We start from the raw sequence: 25,303 nt of genomic DNA on the forward strand, positions 1-25,303 counted from the left end.
CCCTTTTTTTTTTCATCTGCTTCCCACGCAGATGTTATCTAAGCTGTTTTCACATGCCATAGTCAGTGTGTGTTGCATTCTGGCTTAACTGCTTACCAGTGCTGTTATTGTGTTCCCGCTTTGGTTGGTTGTGTACCTCCAGGATAGGTTTTGCATTCCCTTTATGTGCCGTCATCCATCATTGAATTGTATAGTTTCCGTGTTTTCTTTCCCTTGATAATTCTGCCGACTGCACTAATTTGCACACCATTTTTTTTCTCCATCTCTGTGTCTCTCTCTCTCTCTCTAATGCTCACTCATGTATGTGGTGCATACTTCATATGTTTTCATTATGTAATTAGCCATTAGCCATACTGTAATGCCTGGATGGGTGAAATGTAGGTATACGAATAAATAAATTAATAAGTACCTTTGGGGAACTGTGTAGAATTTGTTCAGGGCCGTTTAGAAGTTGTAATACTTTTCTTGGAAAGCTACATTCTTTAGAAAAGCCATTTGGTTTCCAGCTGCAGTTGTCTTTCCAGCTATTCCTGTGCGAATTTTTCTTAAACAGCTAAAAAATTTCTCTATTTATGACTTGGTCATTGTGAATAGCTTTTGTTATTGTAATACAGTGGAACCCCATTGATGCATTCCTCACTGTTGCGGTTTACAGACTGCTACGTCATGTTTTTGCGGTCCTGACCTAAATCCCATTGACTTCTATGTATTCCCGTTTGATACAGCACCATTCTGTAAGGTTCTTGCACCTTACGTTGTATTTGAAAGGGGCCGCCATGTAAATATAATGGCGCAGGAAATAATTGGCTCTCGCATGTTGCAACAAGCTACTGACTTGTTGCAACTGAACAATTGAAGTTTGCACTTGAACAACTGAAGTTTGCAATAAACGAACAAAGTTGCACAAGCGAGGCGCTGCACAAGCATTGGGAGAAACCAGGCACAGAGCTGTTGGTGAAGCATCTGAAAAAGTGTGCATCAATTAAAACCTACTGGGAAGCCCACTGGGCCAATTCTGCCAAGTACTGGGCTACATTTACTTTGGGGCCTGTAAGTGTCTTATTTCTCTTAAGTTGGCTTCGGCGCAGTAGGACAGTGTTATGCGGTGAAGTGAATACGAAATATTGCGGTAGGGCCACTTTGGCGGAACACTGTACATGTCCCTGAATTATACATGCCCGCTTGTGCTGTTCCTGGTAACAATAAGAGCACAAGACATCTTAATAATTGCACTGGCAGCACTCGGAACTGTTTCTCACGTTGTGCTGTGGGGGTTTGCGCCCTCCTTCACGGTTACGTTTTCCCGGCTGGTAAGTTTTTTTTCCATGGTCCGAATACGTGTAAAAGACACTAGCGCTACTAGACAGCACGGTATACACAGATGCTGCCACGTACCTGCGAGAAGGGAAGTGCACGGCCACGGCGGTGGTGGTGGACTGAGACGGGAATCTGATCACATGTGCGACGGCAAAGGCAGCCGGCACAGCGGAGGCCGAAGTAATTGCCGTGGCGCTGGTGGCAGTAGAAGGATATAGGACAGGCAGGCCTCTAAACATCTTAACAGACTCGAAGGAAGCGTGCAGAAATTACACGAGGGGCAGGATTAGCAAAGCCGCACTCAGAATTCTTGACGGAGCCAACTTCGCCGAGAGGAACGTTACGCACAAGTTAATCTGGATTCCGGCCCACGCAGGCATAGAGGGTAACGAAAGGGCAGACAGCCTAGCTCGAGAGACCACGTTCCGAGCAGAGCAGTCGCACGCCCCAGAGTATCACCCACACGCTTGTGAAGGAGGATACACAGAAATCTTAACTTATACAGAGGGACGAGAGCTAAATATCCCCAACCGCACAAAGCTCCAACGAAGGTGGAAGCAACGAGTTGGTGCAGATTGCAGGCAAACTCCTTCCCAAATTTATACATCCTAAACAATATGTACCCAACACAATACAGAGACACCTGCCCATGGTGCGGGGCCACACCCACCCTATATCATTTCACATGGGAATGTAAACACAACCAATCATTCCACGAACACAATAACCCGAGTGCGGAGCAATGGGAGAGTCGGCTTACCAGCTGCGAGCTCACGGCCCAAAGGGCCTTAGTGCAGCACGCTAGTGAGGTAGCTAGGCTCAGTGGAGTCCTGGAATAGGGGCCCACCCTTGCCGGAAGAGGCTCCAAGTCGCCAGTGCCCAAGAAGACGACAGAGACCTCGAGACGCTAAATCCTTCAAAGAACCAAATAAAGTTTTTCTCTCTCTCTCTCTCTCTCCGTGGTCCCTTTAAAAACGTATCAACAGGGTTCTAATGTATCAGGAGTTCATTTATTTTCTCTTGCCTGTTGCTGTGAATTCATTCATGTATTAGAGTTGAAGAAAGGTATGGCAAAAGAAAAAATTGGAGGACGCTTAAAGCTTCGCCTTCAAGAGTGGAACGCAACAGCGTTACCGTCGACCCGCCAAGGGGTGTAAGACAATGGGCTACGGCGCAGCGATCACTTACGAGGCGCCCCGCGTCGGACGCGGTGAGCGTCGAGCAACGCAGCGTTCAGCGCGGCAACGATATGTGCGCCTGAGCAAGCGGAACGAAACAAAGAACTCGTGTCGGAGGGGAAACGATGCACGCCAGCCAAACGTCGTGACCGGCATGGGCAGAGAGATAGACAGATAGTGATCTAAAGAAAGGACGCTTGATTCTGCAACCCGTGAGGGAGTAAGGCGAAGCTTCATCAGGGGAGAGGGAGTTCGGGCCGCAACGCGCCTCGCACCGGTCCCCACACACCCCCAATGCGCTCATCGTGCGCCACCTGTCGGGGCAGCGCCGTACATTGAGAGGAGGGGGTCTTCTGTGTTTGCCGCAAGATGGCTCTGCGTGTGCGGAAAGCGCAGTAGAAATGTAGCGGAAACGCATTTCCCTACTCGTGTAACTGCGACTTCTGTAAGTCACATGTTCATAATTGCCGATATACACCGCAGTATAACTTTCTACGGCTTGTTTCTAAGGCAACACCGCATTCACTAGAAGCGCTTTTGTACCGCTTTGAAGCATCGAACTCGTGGCTGAGTGGTAGCGTCTCCGTCTCACACTCCGAAGACCCTAGTTCGTTTCCCACCCAGCGCATCTTGCAGGTTGTTTTTTATTCATGGAGTGCCTGCAGGGATTTATCGCTCACGGCCAACGCCACCGACGACACCGGCTTTTCTGCGACGCGAGCTCCTTAACGCTTTCGCATTAAAAGGCTATCTGACGCTTGACTTTTCTTGAAACAGAAGTCAAGCAAGCTTTTGTAGTCCTCAATGCGATGGATCATTTGTGGCACTACAAGGATACGAAATCACAGAAGTGGAGGCAGCAAAATGGTTTTGTCTATCCACATGCACATGAGAGAGGCCACCAGAAGCTCTACTCTTCCTTACAATCATTAGTACCAAGCTGAAGCTCCAAACATGACTCACTAGAGCTCTCCAGGCCCACTTTTTTTGCTTAGCACGTTGTAAGGTGAAAAAAATCTCCAGAACAGCATGTTTCTTTCATTGAAAAGGCAGGCTACCTTGATGTCTGATCTGTGTTATTAGATCCCCATTGATGAAGCACAAGTGGTTTTGCCAGAAAAATATACATTTGCCACACTTGCAGTGTCCCATATTCAAATTCGTAAAAGAATTTGCACCACAAGATAACCATTACAATTGTATCATCTGCATATTTTGCTTTATATATGTCTATACCTGCATTTTTTTTTTTCTTTTCAGACATGAATGTGGAGCACACCCAGCTGCTGCTTTTTTTGTTTCACAACCTGCAGCTAATGCAGAAGAAAGTGGTACTACTGAGCGTTGCCAAGACAATAATTAATGTGGCCCCAGTGTCCCAGAGGTAGGAAATATGTCCCCCCCATGGTTCTTATAATCGGTTTGTTTTCATACTGTTGCAGTACCTTACTTTTCCATTTTCATACCAATCACACCCTGATATATGTAGCGAGGTGATGCTTGTGAAAAAGCTTAGAATGCTGAGAAAGAATCAGTTCAAAGTAAAACTTAATAGTAAACAGTGACCACATAATTTAAACATATTTCAGCCCCTGTACTAAGTGTGCACCTTGTCAATCGTGTGGCATATGATATGCTAACTCCGTTTGGTATAGACTTATACCATGGCACTACGTCGCGAAATTAGGGTGGCATCGGAAGTGACTTTCATATGATAGGCACTCCGCCACCGAGCTGCCGCATCTTCCCATGTAGCCGCTGGGTTTTTGCGGGTATGTGTGCGGTTCTATGTGTGCAGTCCTTATTCTGTGATTTTACAGCAAAGAAAGCTCGTAATGCCGAGCTGCGTAGTGCTGAAAAAAATGAAAGGGACTGAAGTTATCCTACGTTTCCTGTTGATTAAAACCACGGCAAGCAATGGGCCACCGTGCTAAGAAGTGTAAGTTGGGTTTTGAAATCACATCACCAGTTATGCGTCGAACATTCTATAACAGTTCAGCTTCTTTGTTATTTTGCGTGGCGTGCATTAGCCAACAAGGGTACTAGGATTGTCGTTAATAGCTTGTCATTACAATTTCGTACCGCACTGTGGGAAAGATAGCTTAAGATGAGCCTGGATGTATAGGTCAAGTAGCAGATTCACCTCAAAACACGCCACATTCAAATTAAAATTTATTTTCATCTCTAAAGATTGAGCTGCCTGCAGTGTAGATAGGCTAGCACACGTTCACATACGCAGGGAGCACGGTCATGGCTGCGTGAATCGCAGTGCCGAAGTCATAAATGCGCTTAAGCGCGTTCGTGAATTTCCTCGCCTGAAATAAAATGTATAGAGTTGGTACAGAGTTAGAGGGATTTGATGGCCGTAGTCAACAGCTCTGATTACACTGGCTTACATAGTCAGCATTGCCATAGGGCCGGTACCAGGCCGGTCCTATCACTCAGCCAAAGCGATCACTTCTGTTGCCACTCACGGTGACATAGAAACTGGCTACAGTGTGTTTCTCACATGAAATACTACTTAATAATAATAATAATAAGTGCCGAATTTCCGCATGTTTCGTAAAGCAGCGCCCAGTACTAAAACACTAGCATGATCGCAAACAATGATCCTATGGCATTTTGTCCCGCAGACGAAAAGCAAGTGCTGGCCACCTCAGTGAGGCGGCTCATTTAGCTTGCAAGTACTGCATTTTGCTTGCTATTCGCACCAATGACAGCAACAAAACTAATTCAGTTCAGGCCACGTTAATCATGTTAAAAATAAGCGCGTTATGATGAGCTGCGCCCAGGTGGCAAGTGCCCTCGGCCATTATTGTGGTGGTCAGCAAGCTAGGCCTACCATCTCATTTGATGTGCATTGAGTGAACGTTAAAAAAGGACACTAAAGGCACGTATTAAGTCAACGTAAAGTGATAGATTAGTGCTTGAGAATCTCTAAGGCGTCAGTATTATCGCAAACAGAGCCTTAATAATCGAGAAACTGAGGTAAATGCATGACATAATTAGAGACTCCCCGGTGACATTCAAGTATTTGCCCGATGACTAAGGCACTGCTCTGTTAAATTATGTCACTAGTACTCAACCACTCGTTGCAAAAAACATTGTATTGTATAGTAAGACGAAATGAAATGCTACTTGTCCAGTTGTATTTCATTTTTAGAAAAGCAAACCCATTGAAGTTACTCTTGACAATGATGCAGGTGGTCGAAAGGCTTCGTTTTTATTCGACTCTGCGCCGCCCATGCTTTCGCGTTTCAGCAGTTTTGTTATCACGTTAGTGCTGCGCTGGTTTTTCTGGCTCACGAAAGTTGCACAAACTGCAAGTAGTGGAGAATTCAACTGTCACCTTATGTCGCGGGATGCCCGAACGGTCTATGCCATGTGACCAAAAAGCAGCTCTAGCGGCAAATCCACCGCTGTCTTGGCTCGGTGCCGCCGTCTGTCGGGTGCCATTTTACTTACCGATGGCAGGGAGGGTGATGATGGCGTATGCAATGTCACCACTCCCCCGATTAAGTGACAGGAGACTTGAAGTTGAAAAAGGTATTCGGATCCTCCAGATGCAATTTTCTCGTAAACTAAGTCCTTTCATGGCGTGAAACAAGCATTGAGGCGTTATTTGCCTTTAGTGTCCCTCAGGTATTCAAATTTATTCCAGTGCCCCCACTACTGCTTGCTTCATAATGAAATCATGATTTCAGCAGACCCCCATTCCAAGCCCACTGGAAAAAAAGAAAAAAAAGAGAGAGAGAGAGAAGAGTACCATCCTACCATGGGCCTAATATATATAGACGGCGCCTACTGCTGTTTGCACACGGTGTAGATCTATAGGCGTGGTGCATAAAGGTCCATTGCATTTCTTCGGCCTATTCTCCATTTCTTGCTTTAAAGTCTCTTTGAGGGAACTTTGTCAATTTCAAGTGTTGGCATTGTCATGGAATTTCGTATCGTGGCACATCATAGTTTGCTCTATTGTGCTTCTCCCTGTGCATGTGTGTTTGTGCAGCACATGTATCATGAGAGCTCGTGTCGATTTTGACAGACAACGCCTGCTACTATACACAGCCCTGGGCACGTGCATCCTGCTCTCTGACTTTACATTCTTCGTACATATGACAAACTTGGCTACATAGAACATAAAGGGGATCACAAAGTAGTTCAATATATTGATAATTTGAAATATATGGCTATTTGAAGCTTGTCCAGAACCTCTGCACACCTGAGACAGTTTCCCCAGATTGCGAAAAGCGAGAATTTAAGGATCTGCTTGTCCAAAGCCGTGTCATACACACAAAAGTTAACTTATTTTTTGCATGCGAATGTTGTAATTGACTCGTGCTGCGGAGTGGTCTACTGATTGAAACACTAATCCTAAAAGCCTGCGTCACCCCAATGAGACACCACAGTGCACCTCACGCACGTTAAAGTGCTTGCTCATTTTTATAAAGGTAATACCCCTGTCAAGCGGGCAAGTTAAGTGCACTTACGGGGAGTGAACTTCGGTACCTTGAGTCACACTTTAGGCAACGCGCTTCTTAACGGGAAAACAGAGTGCACTCGCAGTAAAAAAAAAATGGCGACAGACTAAGAGCGCGTTTTTAAAGATGTAAATTAACAAGAGAAAGCTGCTAAAAAGCGATTGTTTTAAGTAGAATTATATATAAAAACAAACTTCATCTATTTGTCTCAACAAAAAACGAAGAAGTTTTTATTATAAATGTGTTGCAAGTCAATGCTGGCCAAGACGAATGCCTAGCCAATCCAAAACAACATGGCGGCGTGCGGCAGTTGATCCTGCTCATGATCCTCCTAGCACAGAATATGAGCGAGTATATATGAGCAAAGACGGCGAGTTCCATATTTAGCTACACTGCAAAATGCCACGCACACGACTCAAAGCATGACCGGCGTGGTCAGCACGCTTTCACACCAAAATAAACACGAACTGAATGAGCATGGCGGCGCCGCAGTGCCGCATAATTCTGGCGCCGTTAGTTGCGTACATGATAAATTCGTTTCTTTATTGCGCTGTTTCGCTTCTCGCTAAACACAAATTATATTGTTAAAAGCTGCTCAATAACTGAAATGAACTTTTGTGTCCTTTTTCTATGCATTAAATTTTGCGTCGTTGAAAGCGTTGGTGGCGAGGCTAGGCTCTCCTTCAAACCGTTGGCGGCGAGGCTACGCACTCGGCCAGCAAAGTGCGTTCCGTGAACGTACTCCGACTTGAGTGCACTCACCTGAGAGTACACTCCGCTGCGACGTTAAGATTTGGGAAAGTGCACTTAAAAACCGAGCGCACTCGCCGTAAGTGCACTTAACTTGCCCGCTTGACAGGGGTATAAGGTAGAGATAGATGCAGTGTGGAAGCAAACCAGCTTGTATGGATATGTGCCATGCCGCCATCAGTGCACTGGTACTGTGAATCGTGCATAAATGTGCCAGGCCACATGTATAATCTTTAGAACGCCAATCATCAGGAACAGGTAATCCATGCAGGCTGTTGTTGAGTTTTAGTACTGGAACCAATTTCCTGTTAAACCAGTTGTCCTTGCGTTACTCAGGTCTTTACCATCCTAGTCCACCCGTCTCTTCTTCTGTGTCGCTTGGCACTCTGATTTTTCATAGTCCCTTTGTTCGTGGCCCTTCCTCTGCGGCCACTGAATTTTTGGGGGGCAGGGTGTAGGAGTTCTGCATTGCATGATGGCGAATTGGTTAGTCTAGGTGCTAAATGTGGGCCACCATCATCTCGTTTGCGATGGTTGCAGAGTCATCCTAATAACGCAGAACCCAGTGGACCACACGTAGAACATGTTGTGGCTCATAGCAATAAAGAGCTGCTCGAAAGTGACAGCGATAAGTATTAAGCGTAATTAAATTTCAATTCTGTGAAGGTTAACTCTACAGGATTAATCTTTTTCTGATTGCCAGAATCGTAGACGTGCTACATTTTTCTTGTTATAAAATCCGGGCGCATGTTAGATTTCGGGCTTGAACTGATACAAACTGGGTGCACATTGGAATTGGATAACTACAGCCTCCTGTGAGTGGACATTTTTCTGCCTCTTATTTTAATTCGGCCCGCTAGATAACCAGATCAGTTCTCCCCATCCAATCAAGGTCGAAATAACACAGGTAGACTATATTGCTATAGATGAGACATGCATGTACAGTCCTTAGTTACTTTTTTTTTTGTGTGTGTGTGTCTAAGAAAACCCATGCTTGTTGGCTTATTCCAATGCATGCAGCTGTGCTTGAACCCTTTTGTGTATCCTTTTCGGGTTTTATATATCTTTAGTTATCATTTGTACATTGTTATTTTAAGCTCGCATGTGATGTGTGTTGAGGAAAACCCTGTATTTCAGGATGAGCTTGCTAAATATTTTCTGGGAATATTGGCAATAAACCATACAAATAATACAGTTGAACCTCTGCATAACGAAGTAAATCTTAAATTTTTCACACCAATTTCCGCATGTGCACTTATAACAAATATCGGATATAGTGGAAGTATTTGTCAGGTGCGGCTTCGCTGTGATGAGGTTAGACTAAGTATTCTTTGAATCAGGATAGATTGCATAAAAATTTAGCAGGAGTAAAAATTGTGTGTTTCTTGGAAAAGAACTTGGGGGTTAAAAGTTTAAAATATGGTAGGATTTCCTCGAAAGAGTTTGAAGGGTAGGAGGTGCCATCATATTACTTTGGAAGTTCTACGATTAGGAATTTTAATGAGCTTTATCGTTTTTGACATATTTGCTCTTTTTCTTTCTGGTGGCAGCCCATTGAAAGACATCCAGATTATCTACATTGCAAGACTTCTGCATATTTTTGAGTACCTGATCAAGAACTTGTATGATGCTCCAGCCTCCCTTGTCGACCAGGTGAGGAACAGAGATAGGCTGTATTTAAAGCATAACATCTTTTTTTTTTTTTAAATCTAAGAACTGGAGCTAAGGTGTTCATGTGCTTACGATCGTAGAGGTTGAGAGTGACCTTGTCAAGCTTATTTTACATCCGTGCAATTTCTTCCCTACACTCCCAGTGCCACTAGACATCTTTTTCCAGTTGATGTTCCTTTCGTTACCCATCATGGTGGCAAGGAGGTGGGGATTGCTATGACGTAGCACTGCTAAGCTCGTGGTTGTGGATTTGAATCCTGGCTGTGGTGGCCGCATTTTGATGAAAGCAAAATGCAAAAAAAGTTTGTGTTTTTAGATTTGGGTGGATGTTAAAAAACCTTATGTGATCAAAATTAACCTGGAGTTAATCCCTAATGAGATCATAGTTCGGCACATGAAACTCCAGAATTTAGTTTAGTATAATCTAAATTAAATAAATTCTAGAGATTTATGTGCCAGAACCACGATCTGATTATGAGGCACACCATAGTTCAAGGGTTTCGGATTAATTTTGATGAAACATGGATAAAAGAGTGATACACATGTGCTTCATCTAAGCACTGGTCATGTGTTTCATGTTCGTCTAAATGCTGGGCATGAGTGTGCTTTGTCTTGTTGGGTTCTCATCCATGCTCTTGGGACAAAGGAACGACAACACAGTAGTGCAAACAATCGCAAGGGCATTTATTGCACCTTTCAGACTAATGCCTGCTAGCCGAGTTGCTTTCCACAAAACATGCTGATAGGCGTGCGACAAATCGCGGAAGTCCGACTCACCGCGACCGGATAATGAGCGAATATGTTTGCCCCATGCTGGACACCGACGCCTGGTCGCGTACGGTCACGCGAACAATGGCGTGTTCGAACGATCGTGTTCATCCATTCCGGGGTAGGCCTCAGGAGACGGTCTCGCAGAAGCATGGATAAGCAGAACATCCGCGCAGAACATCCACGCCGCTTGCCGATTCTGAGCCGAAGAGAAAGCCCTCTCCTTTTTGTGCCCAAGTAACCCCGCCGTTAAGTGGCGTTAGCAGAGCCACACTCGTGCCATCTCTCACGATGCACTTCAACCAGACCGACTGCCACTGGTACCAAGCCACGCAGCGAAGCCGGATTACAGGAGATGGGAGCTACGCGGAAAAACAACGTATCAGGGGACGCGTGAGAGTCGCGCATCCCCACAGTCTAAGCGTTTGTCCTCTAGAATCTTAACTATGCTACAACAACCGGTCCAAGTTTCCACCTTACTGAAGTCCAAAATATGCTATGTGATATCACAGCTATGAGGAGCAGTGACAACTGGTCGGTGCAGTATTCGTTGCTGGTGTTAAATTGTGAGTTTAACGTGACAGCCAGAACAAATTTGTTGCAATTGTATGAGCTGACACATCTGTTTCTTTTTGTTCTTTTTTTATTCTATCGGCAAGCATTGAAAAACTATGCCTATTAGGCTCAGTCTTAGTGGCACAATCTGCACCTTGTCTTGTTTTCTTGTTTTTATAAATTCTCTGGTATTCAGTGCTGCCTTGTTGTCATCCAGCAGCAGTCATCTGCGATTGTTTTTTTTTTTGGACACTCAAGGGATGTCCAATTGGGCAGGCAGAAAAGAGGACGGGGGGGGGGGATTTGAAATGAAAAATATTTCATTCGTTATTACAATTGCCAGCAGTATGGAAAATTTGTTTACAGAGTTTTGCTCAATGTCGTGCTTAAGTCTTTCTAAAATTTGGGAATGGTCCTGTGTCATTGCAGGGGTCTTTCACATTTGCTCACCCTACAGCCCTATGTGCACCGCGTGCCAGTGCAATGCAGGCAATGCCGTCAAGTGTAAATGTTGCATGCAACTTTGACTGCACAGCACTGGCTCTTCAGGCAGTATTGTGCAAATTCAGCTTGATTCTTCCTGGCTGCACGCGAGCTTAATGCATTCCTTCCAGTAAGTGCACAGACTAACTGGTAGGCACCCTCATGGCAGTTGCCGACTGGTACCTGAGAACCAGTTCTGCATTGCCCTTTGTGTAGCCGAGGCATGTGACTTCAGGCCCGATCACCAATGGGTTAGTCACTCCTACAAACATATTAGCATAGTATCATCCAGGCATCTTGCCGCTTTTTCATTTTTTGGTTATGAGTGGAAGGTCACATTAAGCGCAGTTGAATATGTTTGGCACTGATGGTACCGCGCAATACTTGGCACCAAACCATTCTGGAGGCTTTGGCAAGCAACTGTTGCTTCCTTGTTATCTTGAAGCATAACACAAGTGTTAGAAAGCAACATGAGCAGTAAGAGCAATGAAATTTCAAGAATAATCTGCCTGTCTAGCTTCAGGGGCAGAGTAAGTGGTGTCATGTGGTGTTGCTTTCTATGCAAGAACAGAAGTGCCAGTCTCCAAGGTTGGAGCTCACACCCAGTTGAGCTGCGTGGAGCATTGCCTGCATCACTCAGTCTAGCCCTATGTGGCATATATTCCAGTGCAGAAAGAACAACAAAATGGAAGTGGAAGGCTGCAAAGGTGTAAAAGAGGCATAATTGTCTATGACTCTGCTTATAAAAGGCACCTTTGGAAACTTCCCATTAGAAAAGCTCCATTAGGCGGTGCTTTTAGTACCAGATGTATTCTACACATTTATTGGATGGTGTTGCGAGGCTCCTTGAGGCTTAGTTTTTGTTGAAGACAGCACTGAGTCTTATTTGCACTTCACTAAAAAATAAGCATTGATGGCAGAGTGCTCAAACAATGCTGCTTGCGCCACTTTTAAATTGTGCCCGACTATAAATCTGTTTTTCATTGTTGTTAGAAAATTAGTATTTGCTTAATGTTAAGTTTCTTGTGGCTATTGTCAAGATTTGTCGCAGGCTTTCTTTCTTCTCATTCTATGTTGATAATCAGTGGTGAATTTAGGCTGTCTGAACTAACAAAGCCCACACAATACTGCGTTGGTAACTGATTATCTTAGTGAAGCCCTTGATTTTAACAGGTGCAAGGAAATTTGTTCAACATTCATGGCTCTGCATCTGTGAACCCTGACGCTGAGAATACCAAGCAACATGGGAAGCTGTTTTTTCCTTGCAAAGAAGTTGAGGACAATTTTGCCAGGAACTCTCTCTCAGATGTGGTGCAAGGTAAGTTCTGAAAATGCCAATATCATTTACTGTAGGTAAATGGTTGTCTTATGGTGTTATCTACCTGAAAAGCCATTCATGAGCTTTCATTTGTGGGAGCCAACCTCCACAAGTCGTAGCGATAATCACTGAATACACATAAAGCTCACGTCACTTTGGCTTGTTGCCACACAGACGTAACCTTTGATCGCTCAAACCCTAAGAAACACAATGAAAAAATAATCTGGCACCCACAAATCACTGGTGCTCCTTAACTTTGTATCATGCATTCAAGGCTAGGTAACTCTTTCATTATTGTGCCTATAAAAATGGATCAGTTTGAGTGACAGTTTTTTTACACATTGTTAAATATTTTTATTGGAATTCTTCTACTAGCAAATCGTGCATCATCTGAAATGATGACTGAAATTTAACTATTTGTCAGATTTGACAATTTTTGGCAGATCAGGGAACCTATAAAAATAAAACTTCAGCTGGAGGTATCATCCAAGCTATCCTCCAGTGCTCCTAGCACTTCTTCAATAAAAAGGTGCAAAATTTGTGCTTTGGTCAACTCAACAACATAATTTTTAAATGACAGCAGCAGTGAAAACACCGAAGCTTCTCTCGGGTTGCCAATCTCGTTACAACGGACCCTGATAATCTGACAAAAAACATCTGTAATATCCGAAACGCCTCACTTCCGAAACTTTCGTCACAGTGTCTAACAACTTTATTGCAAAGAGTGAATGACGAACATCCAAAGTAAAAAACAAACGAAAAAAAATCTGTTTTGCCCGAAAGGCGAAACATCGATTGTGATAGCAAATTAAGCGAGATAAGTGCGGCAGCAGCAGTGAGCAAATTAACCTTCGTGGTGTCTCTACCTTCAATGCGAACTAAACATCAAAAGCACAGTGCATAGGAAGCTCCGGCACTGGGCGCACTTTGTCCACATTGCAAATCACTTTCAAGATATGGCGCCCACACGGGTGCGCACTTTGTCCACATCGCAGGTCGCTTTCAAGATACGACGCCCACGCGGGCCCACACTTTGTCCACATCGTAGACCGTTTTCAATATACAGCGTCTGCGCGGACGAGCAATTTGTCCACATCGCAAATCCCTTTCAAGATACGGGGCCCGTGCCGCAGCTGCCATTTCATTTCATTTCATTTTATTACCTTAAAGACCCACGAGGGGTATTACATAAGGGGTGGGTACGTATATTTTGGTGAGCAAGTGTTAACACAACGAAACATGACTGGTAACACTATTGGCAAAGGTGGATGAGCATGTGATGGCTGCGATGTCATTGGGTAGGTCGTTCCAGTCTGCTGCAGTACAGGAAAGAAATGATGTGGCAAAGGTGGTACTTTGGGCACAAGGTCGAGAAACTTGAAAAGGATGACGAGTGCGATGAGATATGTGGGCTGGAGGGACGATGTAGGGTGCGTGGCCTAGTGAACTATAGAAAAATTTATGAAACAAGCAAAGGCTGGCAGTGCGGCGATGAAGTGATAAGGGCAATAAGTCGGATTCAGCTTTCTACGCCGACACACTGATGTCGTAAGAATATGATGAATGGATGAATCTGTCTGCTTTGTTTTGGACTGATTCGAGTGCATTTATAAGGTAAGCTTGGTGTGGGTTCCAAATGGGTGAGGCATATACTAATTTTGGTCTGACAAGGGATCTGTACGCTAATAACTTCACATGTTTAGAGGCTTGGCGGAGATGACGTCTTAAAGATCCAAGTGTTTTATTAGCGGATGAAATGATGTTCGTAATGTGTGTGCTCCAGGACAGGTCGCTACACAAGGTAATGCCTAAGTACTTGTATGATAGAACCGGTTGTACAGGGACATTAGCTATGACATATGGGAAATGAAGTGGGTTGCGGCGACGCGTGAAGGACAAGATTTTACATTTTTGAGGGTGAAGTTCCTTTAACCAATTGGCACACCATTCCTGAATGCGGTTAAGGTAGCCATGAAGAGATGTTTGGTCAGAAGCGTTATTAACCTTGCGATAAATTACACAATCATTGGCGAACATGCGAATATTACTAGATACATGCATTGGTAAATCGTTAATATTGCTTTTCGTCGGTGTCTTCCTACGTAACAATATAAATTAAAAACAGAAGCAGACCGAGGACAGACCCTTGCGGGACACCTGACGTTACTGGGATAGGATTGGAGTTGTGGTTGTTAACGGTGACGTACTGTGAGTGGTTAGTCAAGAATTCTTCTATCCATTTAAAGATATTAGAGGGGAAGTTCAAGTATGAAAGTTTTAGTAGTAAGCGTTTGTGAGGAACCTTGTCGAACCCTTTTGCATAGTCCAGAAAAATAGCATTGGTCTGTAGGTTAGAATCAAGATTAGCATGCAAATCATGAATAAAAATGGCCAGCTGTGTTTCGCATGAGAAAACTTCTCGAAAACCATGTTGCACAGGATGAAAAAAGTTGTGCCATTCGAGGAAGTTCATGACATTGGAGTAGATGACGTGTTCCATGAGTTTGCAGGGTAAGCTGGTAAGGGAAATGGGACGGTAGTAAAGCGGTCAATTTTTTTCTACCCAATTTGAAGACTGGAACGACCTTACCACTTTTCCAATCGCATGGTAGTTCACCTGATAACAGTGACTGTGAAAAAAGTAAGCATAAAAATTGCACACAAATATCCTTGTTATTTTTCAAAAGCTTTGAGTTAATATTGTCAATACCGGATGAAGATGAAATTTTCATGGTTTCAATTAGGGACGAAATGCCAGATGACGCGAAGACAACTGGTGGCATAGCATAATTTACCACTGAGGGTGGTGCTGAAAATGATGGTAGTATTTCAGTTTCTTTCATAAATATGGATGAGAAGGCAGAGTTAAACGTAGTAGCGCACTCAGCATCAGTGAAAACTGCGCCTGACTCATCTGTGAGGGTTATTTCTGCTGCGTGATGCGAATTGGTAAATTGCCAGAACTTTCTGGGGTTACTAGTTAGCATATTCAGCAAGTTCGAATGAAAAAAGGTATGCTTGGCATTAGAAATAGCAGCGAGATATGATCTTTCAGCTTCGTGATATTTTACCCATGCGCTATGCGTCCCCTGAGACTTGGCTTAACGGTAAAGGTGCTTCTTTTTGTTCTCCAAACATTTCAGTGTTTTAGTAAACCATGGCTTTTGTGAATTAGAGTGAAAACTAATTTGGGGGATGATTCTATTAGTTAGACTTTTTAGTTTGTCTTTGAACAGTAACCAATTTTCTTGAACACTGCAAGAATGAAAACATGATGAGAAGACTTGAAAAAAACGTGTTAAGTTCATTATTTATGGCATTATAATTTCCTTTGTCATAAAGACAGATGGTTTTATGGTATTTGCGGCACCGGTTTAGCGTAAGCAGAAGGCTAGCGTGAATTTGTGGTCGTATATTTCAGGTAGGTATGCAATGGGCTGAACGCTGTCTGGGTGATAGGTTAATAAGAGATCTAAAATATTTGCACAGTTCTGTGTTACGCAGGTAGGTACAAGTATTACCTGAGTAAGGTTGAGGTTGTTGCAAAAAATCTAGCAAAAAAAATCAACATATCAAACAGCAGCTGCCGGAGTAGAACCTCTCTCTCTCCTCCATCCCCCACCTTCCCGTGCCTCGCGAAAGAAGACGGCGCGTTTCTGCCCTGCCTTCCTCCCTCTTGTACGCGATATTGAGCTGCAAAGTCATTTGACAGCCCGTGTTGCCATGGCAAAAGTATGTTTTATACGGCCAGTTTTGACAAAAATTGTTGATAATTTCATCCGCTATAACCGATAGTCCGTTGTAGCGCGCTCCATTAAAAGCGAATTTAGTTGCATTAATAAAATAGATAGAACAAACTAAGGCTGAAATATGGTCCATAAATATGGTCCATTATATCCAAAATTCTGTTGCACGAGTCCATTGTAACAAGCGTAGACTGTATAATACAGGCTGTTTTTTAACACTGTCTCAAACAATGGTAGATGCACATGAATGCATGTTATTTCGATAATTGTGATCAACTAATATCAAGTGCAACTTTATTTTGCCCACTGTGATTCGCTGTTATGCATCAGCACTTCAACAGCATATGCACAAATTATTATGAACAATCCTTCTTGTTGTGTGGGTTTTCTCTCCTAAAACAGCATGTAGTCAATTTCAAACCGACCTCTGACTGAAGCTTTGCTAGCTGTCTAATCTCTTACACTTTGAACACTGCCTTTGCAAGTGCCCTTATTCATTACTGTACAATATTGTGCAATGCTCCACATTAGTGTGTAGCACTGTACAGGAACGGAATAGAGCATGTGGAGGCTCCAGCACCAGTTTGAACGCACAGTAGACCACCTTGTTTGCACAGAAAAGCTGATCTAATGAAATAATCAATTATGAGGAGGCTTCTGCATGATCCCTGACCTGACAGCCATTGCTTCGCAAGCCTAAAAAATGCAGTAAAAAACAAGCCAACTGACTACCACAATGAACAAAAACATGTGCCGCACAGTCGTCGTGCAAGCTGCAGGAGCTGCCCCCTTGCACCTCGTCGTCGTGGTGAAATCGTTCAGTGTTGTTTGCTTGAGCATAAACCGCACTGTCCACCCCCGGCTGCGGCGGCGAGCTGCAGCTTCTGCTTCTGTCTGCACAGCGGTCTGTTGAGCCCAACGTTACCTGGATACAGCGGTGCGTGTAGCTCGACGCTTCATTTCTTTAGCAGCCGTCTGCACTTTGCAAGAAGGTGCCATTATGTGCATTGACGAGCAATGGAAGTCTGTGCAGTGATATCAAAGCCATGAAACCACCCGCACTAGCTGGGCCTTGCAGTCAGTGCGCACACTTGACATCGTGAGACACCTGGTGCTATAGTATGCAACTGCAATTTGTGCATGCAACTATGTAGCTGCATACCAACGAGACACCTTATACAATAGGACGCTTCTAAATAGCTTCCTTTCCAAGCTGCTTGTAAGCACTTGCTGAGTGGTAAGGTACGCAACTTGCACATAGGGTGCGGCATAACATGAGTGCACATTTGTGAGCAGGTTACCCCAGATATCGAAAGGAAAAGCCTCGTGTTAATTACTCCTCTCCACCTTGTTGTTTTCCGTAGAACTATTACGTCGAAGTCTTTGGGATATTCCGTATATTCGGTGAAAGACCTTACAAAATTTTTAAGCATAAAGCTTTGTGTTTTCTGATAATCAGTATTCCATTCAATATTCGTCTTATATTTTTCTTGATTTGATCTGATATTCAATTCAATATCTACTATTCGGTATTCTCACACCCCTAAAAATTATTACCCTTCTTGCTCCTCTCCATTTTGGGTGACGATATGAAGGTAGGTTTACTTTCCTTTTCAAAATGATGGGAGTTTTGGCAAAAGGCTTTTAGCACAATAAGCAAGTACCTAAACAGCAGGGGTTTGCGAATACTGAATGATAGATTTCAAATAGAATATCGAATCAAATCAACAACAACATAAAGAACTCTTAATATAGAATATCAGAAAGTTTAGCACAAACCTTTATGCTTGTGGGTGCGCCCGTGCCTCTGTTCGCGTTATTGGCCGGCCACACTAGCCACCTTCTCGTGATGCATGCATGATGAGAAGTATTATCGAGAGTAAGTTGTAATTTCTAGTTTGCATTGCATGGGAATCGGTGCATAATTTTTGTGCATTCTTTTGCTGCTGTTTAGCTTCCTGCGAATGCTACTGTGTATACTCGACACATTGCTGGAACTGTTGCGCCCGAGTGTCACGAGGCAAGACGCCAATTGCATTCCTGTAGTCTGCCATGGTGGCGTGGACTTTGGCACAATGCAGGAGAATGCGGATGAAAACACATAACATAACTTGCGGCACGTCACTGATTGGTTTAGCAGTCTTGCGACCACAGTCGCGCAACTGAAAAATCGAGCAGCAAGCAACTGTCCCAAAATACTCACTTTTCGAAAAAAGCGACCATTCGTGATCATTCGCGACTGGTCGCTTTGCAGCCAACTTGGTCGCGCGACCGCTGTCAGTCGCCGATGTGAAGAGCCTTAATGCGTAAGTTGTGGGTATGGCTCCCACTGGCGACAAGTCTTCGTCCACTTTCCATTTTCATTTTTTCTACATTTCAGTTTCAACTACAACTAATTTCCCCAATGCTTTCTTCGGCTTCATTGACTGCAGGCTTTATGTGGTCATGATTAACAAAATCAAGCCTTTCGGTTCCCCTTCTTCTCTTGCTAGCTATCAGTAACTTAGGCACCTATGAATTGAGAGGCATAGTATGCTGTACTCTTATTAAAGGGCAAACCAAATTAGCAGGCCAGCACTGATAACAACTCGGTTTGTATATGAAGGTCTGGAAAATATTTTTTATCAATGGAATGTCTGTCAAATAGAATTCAGTGCTTTTCTCCACCTGAAGCTGAAGAAATAGCGCAGTTGCCCTAATTACCAATGGGGTTTTCAATTTAATGATAGGCTATACTGTGCCTAATGGAAATCCTCTATTGCTTCTAAAGTATTCCTTTCCAGATTTATTCCAGAAAACAGTTATTCCATCTTTATGTATGACAGGTAGTTCCTGTGGGTTATCGTTGGCTCGTTATAAGGCCGATCTGTGTGACAAACAAAGGTGGGGAATGCTCATCACGTCACTCGGCACTGCTCTGCGGTGCCGGTGCCCATTGGTGCCACATACGTTGACCACGGTGGGCGCTGACGATAAAGAGTTCTCAAATGGGGAGGCCCTCAGCAAGTTCATATGACACCCCTCCCCCAATCGCCCTTTTCTTTCGTCCACATCTATCTGCTGTCTGTGTAAATGCGTCTGCAGCCAGGGGTCAGTGCGCTGTCACATGACATTTTTGAGCTCGCCATGTAAATAGAAAGCTATAAAGTCTTGCGATAGGTGGCTTTTTATAGTCTTGCGACAGGTCGCTCGAAGCTACGAAAAGATACCGCTTTGTGCCTATGAACGTCGTTCAGGATGAGGGGCCCCGAACAGTATTTTACAAAGATGGTGGCCATGAACATTCAATGGTCATCTCATGCACTCGCTTTCATTAGTGAGGCGGTTTGTGGGTGTTTTGAGGGCCCTGCGACTGCTGTTAATAGATCTGCATTGAGTCTGTAACCGTAACTTAAGTCACCAACAGACGCCGACTCATTCTCCGACACAGGCCTAATGGGCTAGACAGTGTGGCCAATGGTGTGGCCATAATGAAAATTCGCTGCCGGCTGATGTGGTAACAGGCCGCAAATTGTTGCGGAGAGCTTGTCGCTAATATGTTTGTATGGGTGGCTCATCAGTGATTGGTTGCAAAATGACTCATACAGGTTAGACTGATGGCCATTGAAACGGCATTGTACTTCGCTGTTGTCCAGCTGGCAACTACTGTGAGCATGTGTGCCAAGTTTGTCTGTGTGCGTATGTGGGTAGAAAGCTCCCAAGTGTGTGAATCTGTGTACATGAACACTGAGCTCGCTGACTGATCACCCCAATCATCATAGGTGCTTCTGTGCTTTCCACACGTGCTGTTTTTGTTGTTCTCTTTGTTCACATAGCGTTAATTGTTTCAATTTGTGTGGTCGACCTGGTTGAACTTTGTACCGATAAATATTGCACGCTTTAGGAACACTGCACACGTCAAGGCACTGACCATGGCCGGGTCATTCACCGAAGGTACTGGTATTCAATCATTGGAATATTTGATATTCAATTCATGAGTCAAATTATGTGAATGTTCACTATTCGATTCGACATCGAATATTCAAGTACAGTAAAACCTCGTTAAACCGTACCTGCTTAAACAGTAGTTTCGTTTTAAAAGTAAAGTCAAATCCCTGACTCAGCGGCCATTGAATATAATGTGTTTTGTCTCTGCATAAACCGTACCAGCTTATTGCATGCATATCGGTTAACATGTAGCGTTTCCGCTTTTCGTCGTGAAATCATGGCGTACGGCGGCCCGGCAGAACGAGCCTCAGTGAATGGAGTGGCCTCCAAGCACAAAGCTGAGGGCGCTTGGAAGGATGAAGCCACATCAACATCAACATCATTTTGGCACTATGCCAGAGTCAGAGAGCGTTGTGACCTGGGTTGTGAAATCGTGCAAGTTAGGACAAAAACCGGGTGCTCAGCATAGAATAAAAATTGGACATTGTTTGTGCTGTCGAATGTGGCATGACGAAGTCAGTGCTGGCACAAGAGAGGGATCTACCGTTGACTACGGTGTGTAGCATTTGGAATGCGAAGAAGTTGCTCAGCAGTGCTGCTGCGACTGCGAAAATGCGTCAGCTAGAAGGTTCAACTTTTCGCCATCATTGCCTCTGTTATTGCTAAAGTGTTGCCTAACGACAGTGATGATGATGACATGGAAAGTGAAAGTATGGGTGATTCGGGCCAACAGTGGCAGATGCTGCACATTTCATCACCCTCATGCGGGTGTTTGCCGAGAAGAGGGGGCACGCTTTGCACGCATAGAAAAGCTGGCTCGTAGCTTAAGTGAGTTTGAAGCCGCTATCATCACTGCTAGCCGCCGCGGCATCAAACGAAAATAAGACTTTTGTCGCGCGAAGTGAATAAATATTGCAAGTTTTCTGCCCTTTCATCCCACTCTCTTGTAGTTCCGATTTTAACAGGTAAGTGGGCGATCTCATGCTATTTCAGTTACCGTAAGACCCACATATAATACGAAGTTTTTCCCCTATTATTAGCATCCCAAATTTTCTCCTCGTACTATATGCGGATCCGAATGAAAATTTCAGTCAGAAATTTGGGCTATAAGTTTCGGTTTCGTTATTGCTGCGTGGCTATGGCTTGACTTCATTATTTTTGCGTGGCCACGGTTTGGCTTCCTTATTGCTGAGTAGCTACAGCTTAGTTTCGTTATTGCTGTGTGACTACAGCATCGTTTCTTTATTGTTGAGTGCGCACTTTAGCCGCACACATGCAAGCCACGCTTCGCGAAGTGAATCTTTTTTATTCCGCATTGAAGGACCAAGATGTCCGGACCACGAAAACAGTACTCAGCTGCTTTCAAGAGAAAGGTTATTTTAGCTGCACAGGACATAGGCAACAGTGCACCCGGGAGGCAGTTTGGTGTCAACAAGGGAAGCATTCGTGGATGGCGTCGACGGAAGGAAGCCGTTTTAATGTGCAGCGGAACGCGAAGAAGCTCTCGCGGCCAGAAGGGTGGGACATTCCCGGAAGTCAAACTCGCCCTGACGGAGTTCATATGCCAACAGCGAGCCGCGCATCTAGCTGTGAGCTTGGAGCTTATGCAGGCAAAAGCTAAGGAGCTTCCAAGAGAAAAAGGGCTACTGAGCTCCGCCTTCAAAGCGAGCAAGCACTGGATTTATTGTTACATGTGCTGTGCTGGTTTTTCTTACGCCTCCGAACTTCGATTTTGCAAAAGCTGCCCGAATTGTTCGAAGAGCTGCTTGTGGCTTTCCAGCACCACATTATTTCACTGCGCAACTCCAAGAACTTCCAGCTAGAGCAAGTCGGCAATGGTGACCAAACGTCGGTTTATCTGGACATGCCATCGCGCCTCACCGTGCATCAAAAGGGCTCTAAACAAGTTTATGTCCGCTCCACTGGCAACTAGAAAACGCGAGTTACCATCATGTTGTCGTGCGTGGCAGATAGCGCAAGCTTCCGCCGTATGTCGTCTTCAAGCTTAAGACAGTGCCTATAGGTGAGGAGCTGCCAAAAAATGTTGTCATGAAATGCCATGAGAAAGGCTGGATGAACAAGAATCTTGTGCTCAACTGGTTAAAGTCCGTCTAGTGTAGGCGGCCTGGCGCACCGTTGTCATTCCCGTCCATTCTTGTGCTGGACGCATTTCGTTGCCATTTGGCCGACTCAGTGAAGAGGCTGTTGCGTGAATCCGGCACTGAACTCGTCGTTATCCCGGGTGGGATGACGTCTCAGCTGCAGCCTTTAGGTGGTTGCGTGAACAAGCCCTTCAAGGACGCAGTGAAGCGGTGTTACGCAGATTGGGTGTGCTCAAGTGAGCCCGCAGTGACGCCAACCGGGTGGCTGAAGCAGGCTTTGCCAGCCGCACTATGCAAGTGGATTGTGGACACCTGGGCTAGCATATCAGAGGACCTTGTACGTCGTGCATTCAAGAAGTGCGGCATTTCGTACACGCTTGATGGCACAGAGGATGAGTACCTCTGGGAACTTATGTCCAACAAAGAACTATCCGAAGAGAGCGCAGCTGAGGAAGACAGTGATTGAAGTGCAGAGTGCAATTTAAATAAATGTTTTCCTTGAGTTTTCAGAACTTGTATTATACGCGGATAAAACTTTTTTTTTTTTTATTTCGTGTCCCAAAAGTTTCACCTCGTACTATATGCGGGTTCGTATTGTATGCGGGTTATTATGGTAAGCAGTAATACCATTGAGTGTGTATTTTTCAGAGCTCCGGCCAACTATGGTTTAATGAGGTTTCACTGTGTTTGCACACCCCTACTAAATAGTACATTGCTCACAACACAGCAGCATAAACAAATTCATACATTGACAATAGGCCACATGCTATATGTAAGTACATGGAAAGTGGTGAATAGTATATTACAAGCCACATACTACATAAATATTGGTGATAACTATTGCAATAACTGCATAAAGGCACAGAAAAGAAAACACCCATGAAGTTGTGAAAAGAAGAAAACACTGAAGATCAAAATGTTTAATTAACCATAAATCAAAACATAAATGTTGCAAGCTACAAAGTGTTGTTTGAGTGTCTTTTTAGAATTATTCAAGGAGACTAAGTTCAGTATGACTCGAGCCTTTGTGAGCTCTAGCTACTTATGTGATCTCAATGACAGTGACATCACAAATTTCTGGCACATTCCTTTGAGTGTGTTGGTGAAATTGTCAGACCTATGTAATGATGGAAATTGTGTAGCTGTTGTGATAGTTTTAGTTTGAGTATTTGCCCTTTTTTTAGTTTTTTAATTAAGTACCGTCCTGAGCAAGGGTGTCGTGCTTTATGTACAAATTAACTGCTGGCAAAACCTTGCTGTGTGAAAAGCACAGGTACAGTGAATTATCAGATAACACAAACAAGTGACTCTCATATCTACTTGTGTAAGACCTGCCATCGTGCAAGACCTGCAACCCCCCCCCCTCTTATTTTCAGTCCAAAATTTAAAAAAAGAAAGATACCCAAAGTTACCTGCCACAGTGCATTCATCTGCACAATAACCATCTTTTGGAGTGTGCCAATGAGGTAGTAAGCTCCGATGACAAGGGGGTGACATTGAGAGCAGGAGAAATGATGAGTGAAGTGGAATTTTATCAGTGGTGCTGAATCTTCAATAAATGTGTGCGTGTGTGTAGTGGGTAGCTAATGTTTGTAATATTTGTACATGATTTGCGATGTTGCAGTTTTAGCGGGTAGTCATAGGCTACTCGTATAAGAGCTGCAACTTGCCAAGATCCTTTCTCCCCTTCTTCACCGAAAAAGAAAAGTGGGTGTCTTACACAAGTAAATACAGTACAGTGCAACCCCACTAAACCGTACCTGACGGGAACACAAAGTACATGCTAAGCAGTACTACAGCTTACCCGAAAGTATTAGATATGCACTTACCTGCCATGCTTGCTAGCCAAGTTGCTATCCACCAAACATGCTGATGGGTACGTGACACTCACTACGACCGGATAGTGAATGAATATGTTCGTCCCATGCTGGACACCAATGCCTGGTCGTTCGTGTACAGTCACACGAACGGTGGCGCGTTCGAATGACCATGTTTGTCTATTCCGGTGTCCTGCTCCTAGGCCTCGTGAGATGGTGTTGCAGAAGCATAGATTAGCGCTTGTGCAAAATGTTCATGCCGCTTGCCAAGCCAAAGAGTAACAGCCTCTCTCTCTTGCATCCAAGTAACCCTGCCGATAGGGGGCGTTAGCAGCGCAACACTCGCGCCATCTCTCGTATTACTCTGCAAGCACACCGACTGCCACCGTAGAGCCATGCGGCTAAGCCGGATTACAGGAGACTGGAGCCACACGGGGAAAATATCAGAGGAGGTGTGAGTCGTACATCCCCACATCCCCCCAACCTTAAATCACCACATATTTCGACGAAACATGTCACACAGTCTTAACATCAACGCTTGCTTTGCGAACAAGGTAGTACATGCAACAGTGGCCGCGCCAATGAAATGTCCACAGGATGTCCATAACATGCGAGCCAACATTGTCCTTGGGTACACCGCTAGCGTCCTCTGGTCACAGTAGCAGCTCTGCAGACTTGACGGCACGATTCCAGGCCAGGTCTCCGGAAACGGTGACGCAGTAGTCGGTACGAGCCAGTGTCGCTCATGCCAACGCGCCCTGCTGGTGAGAGCCGCAGTAGCGATTGGTGACCGCCAGCTCTTTTCTCTGCTGCCGAGGGTTGTAAGTCGGATACAGGCGGACACCAGAGTTGCTGCGCCGAACTGGCCACAGCGTCACCATTGCCTGGGGTGGCTCGATCACAGTCCGTTGCAGCAGCGCAGACGATGTGCAGGTGACAGCAAACCAGGGGTGACTCCACTCACGCTGCATACACTCGACACACTCGACAAACACTAAATTAGTGCAAGGGAGAGGAATTCTGCATGCACATCGCCCACGTGGTACAACGTTCAGCTCGGCTAGCAAAAGATCAGGCGGCTACTCAGATGCCAAGTTCACGTGAACAAAGCTCCCTTGCTTGAGTCAAACGAGTAATTTCAATTCGTGCGAAGCAAACTAGAATGAGGGAAGCAAAGTGCAACACCTCAA

At 44.6% G+C, this 25,303-nt stretch overlaps 1 protein-coding gene across 6 annotated transcripts in view; it reads left to right on the forward strand.

The window, feature by feature from the left end:
- poe (E3 ubiquitin-protein ligase-like protein poe) overlaps positions 1-25,303 on the forward strand; it is a 549,262-nt gene that overhangs the window by 166,683 nt on the left and 357,276 nt on the right. For all 6 annotated transcript variants that reach the window (XM_065455076.2, XM_065455078.2, XM_065455079.2 and 3 more), the window contains 3 exons: positions 3,756-3,879; positions 9,277-9,379; positions 12,377-12,521. In XM_065455076.2, coding sequence (XP_065311148.1) covers positions 3,756-3,879; positions 9,277-9,379; positions 12,377-12,521 — 372 coding nt within the window. The remainder of the gene's footprint in view (positions 1-3,755; positions 3,880-9,276; positions 9,380-12,376; positions 12,522-25,303) is intronic.

Source organism: Dermacentor albipictus, chromosome 1, assembly GCF_038994185.2.
Source record: "Dermacentor albipictus isolate Rhodes 1998 colony chromosome 1, USDA_Dalb.pri_finalv2, whole genome shotgun sequence".
Lineage (NCBI taxonomy): Eukaryota > Metazoa > Arthropoda > Arachnida > Ixodida > Ixodidae > Dermacentor > Dermacentor albipictus.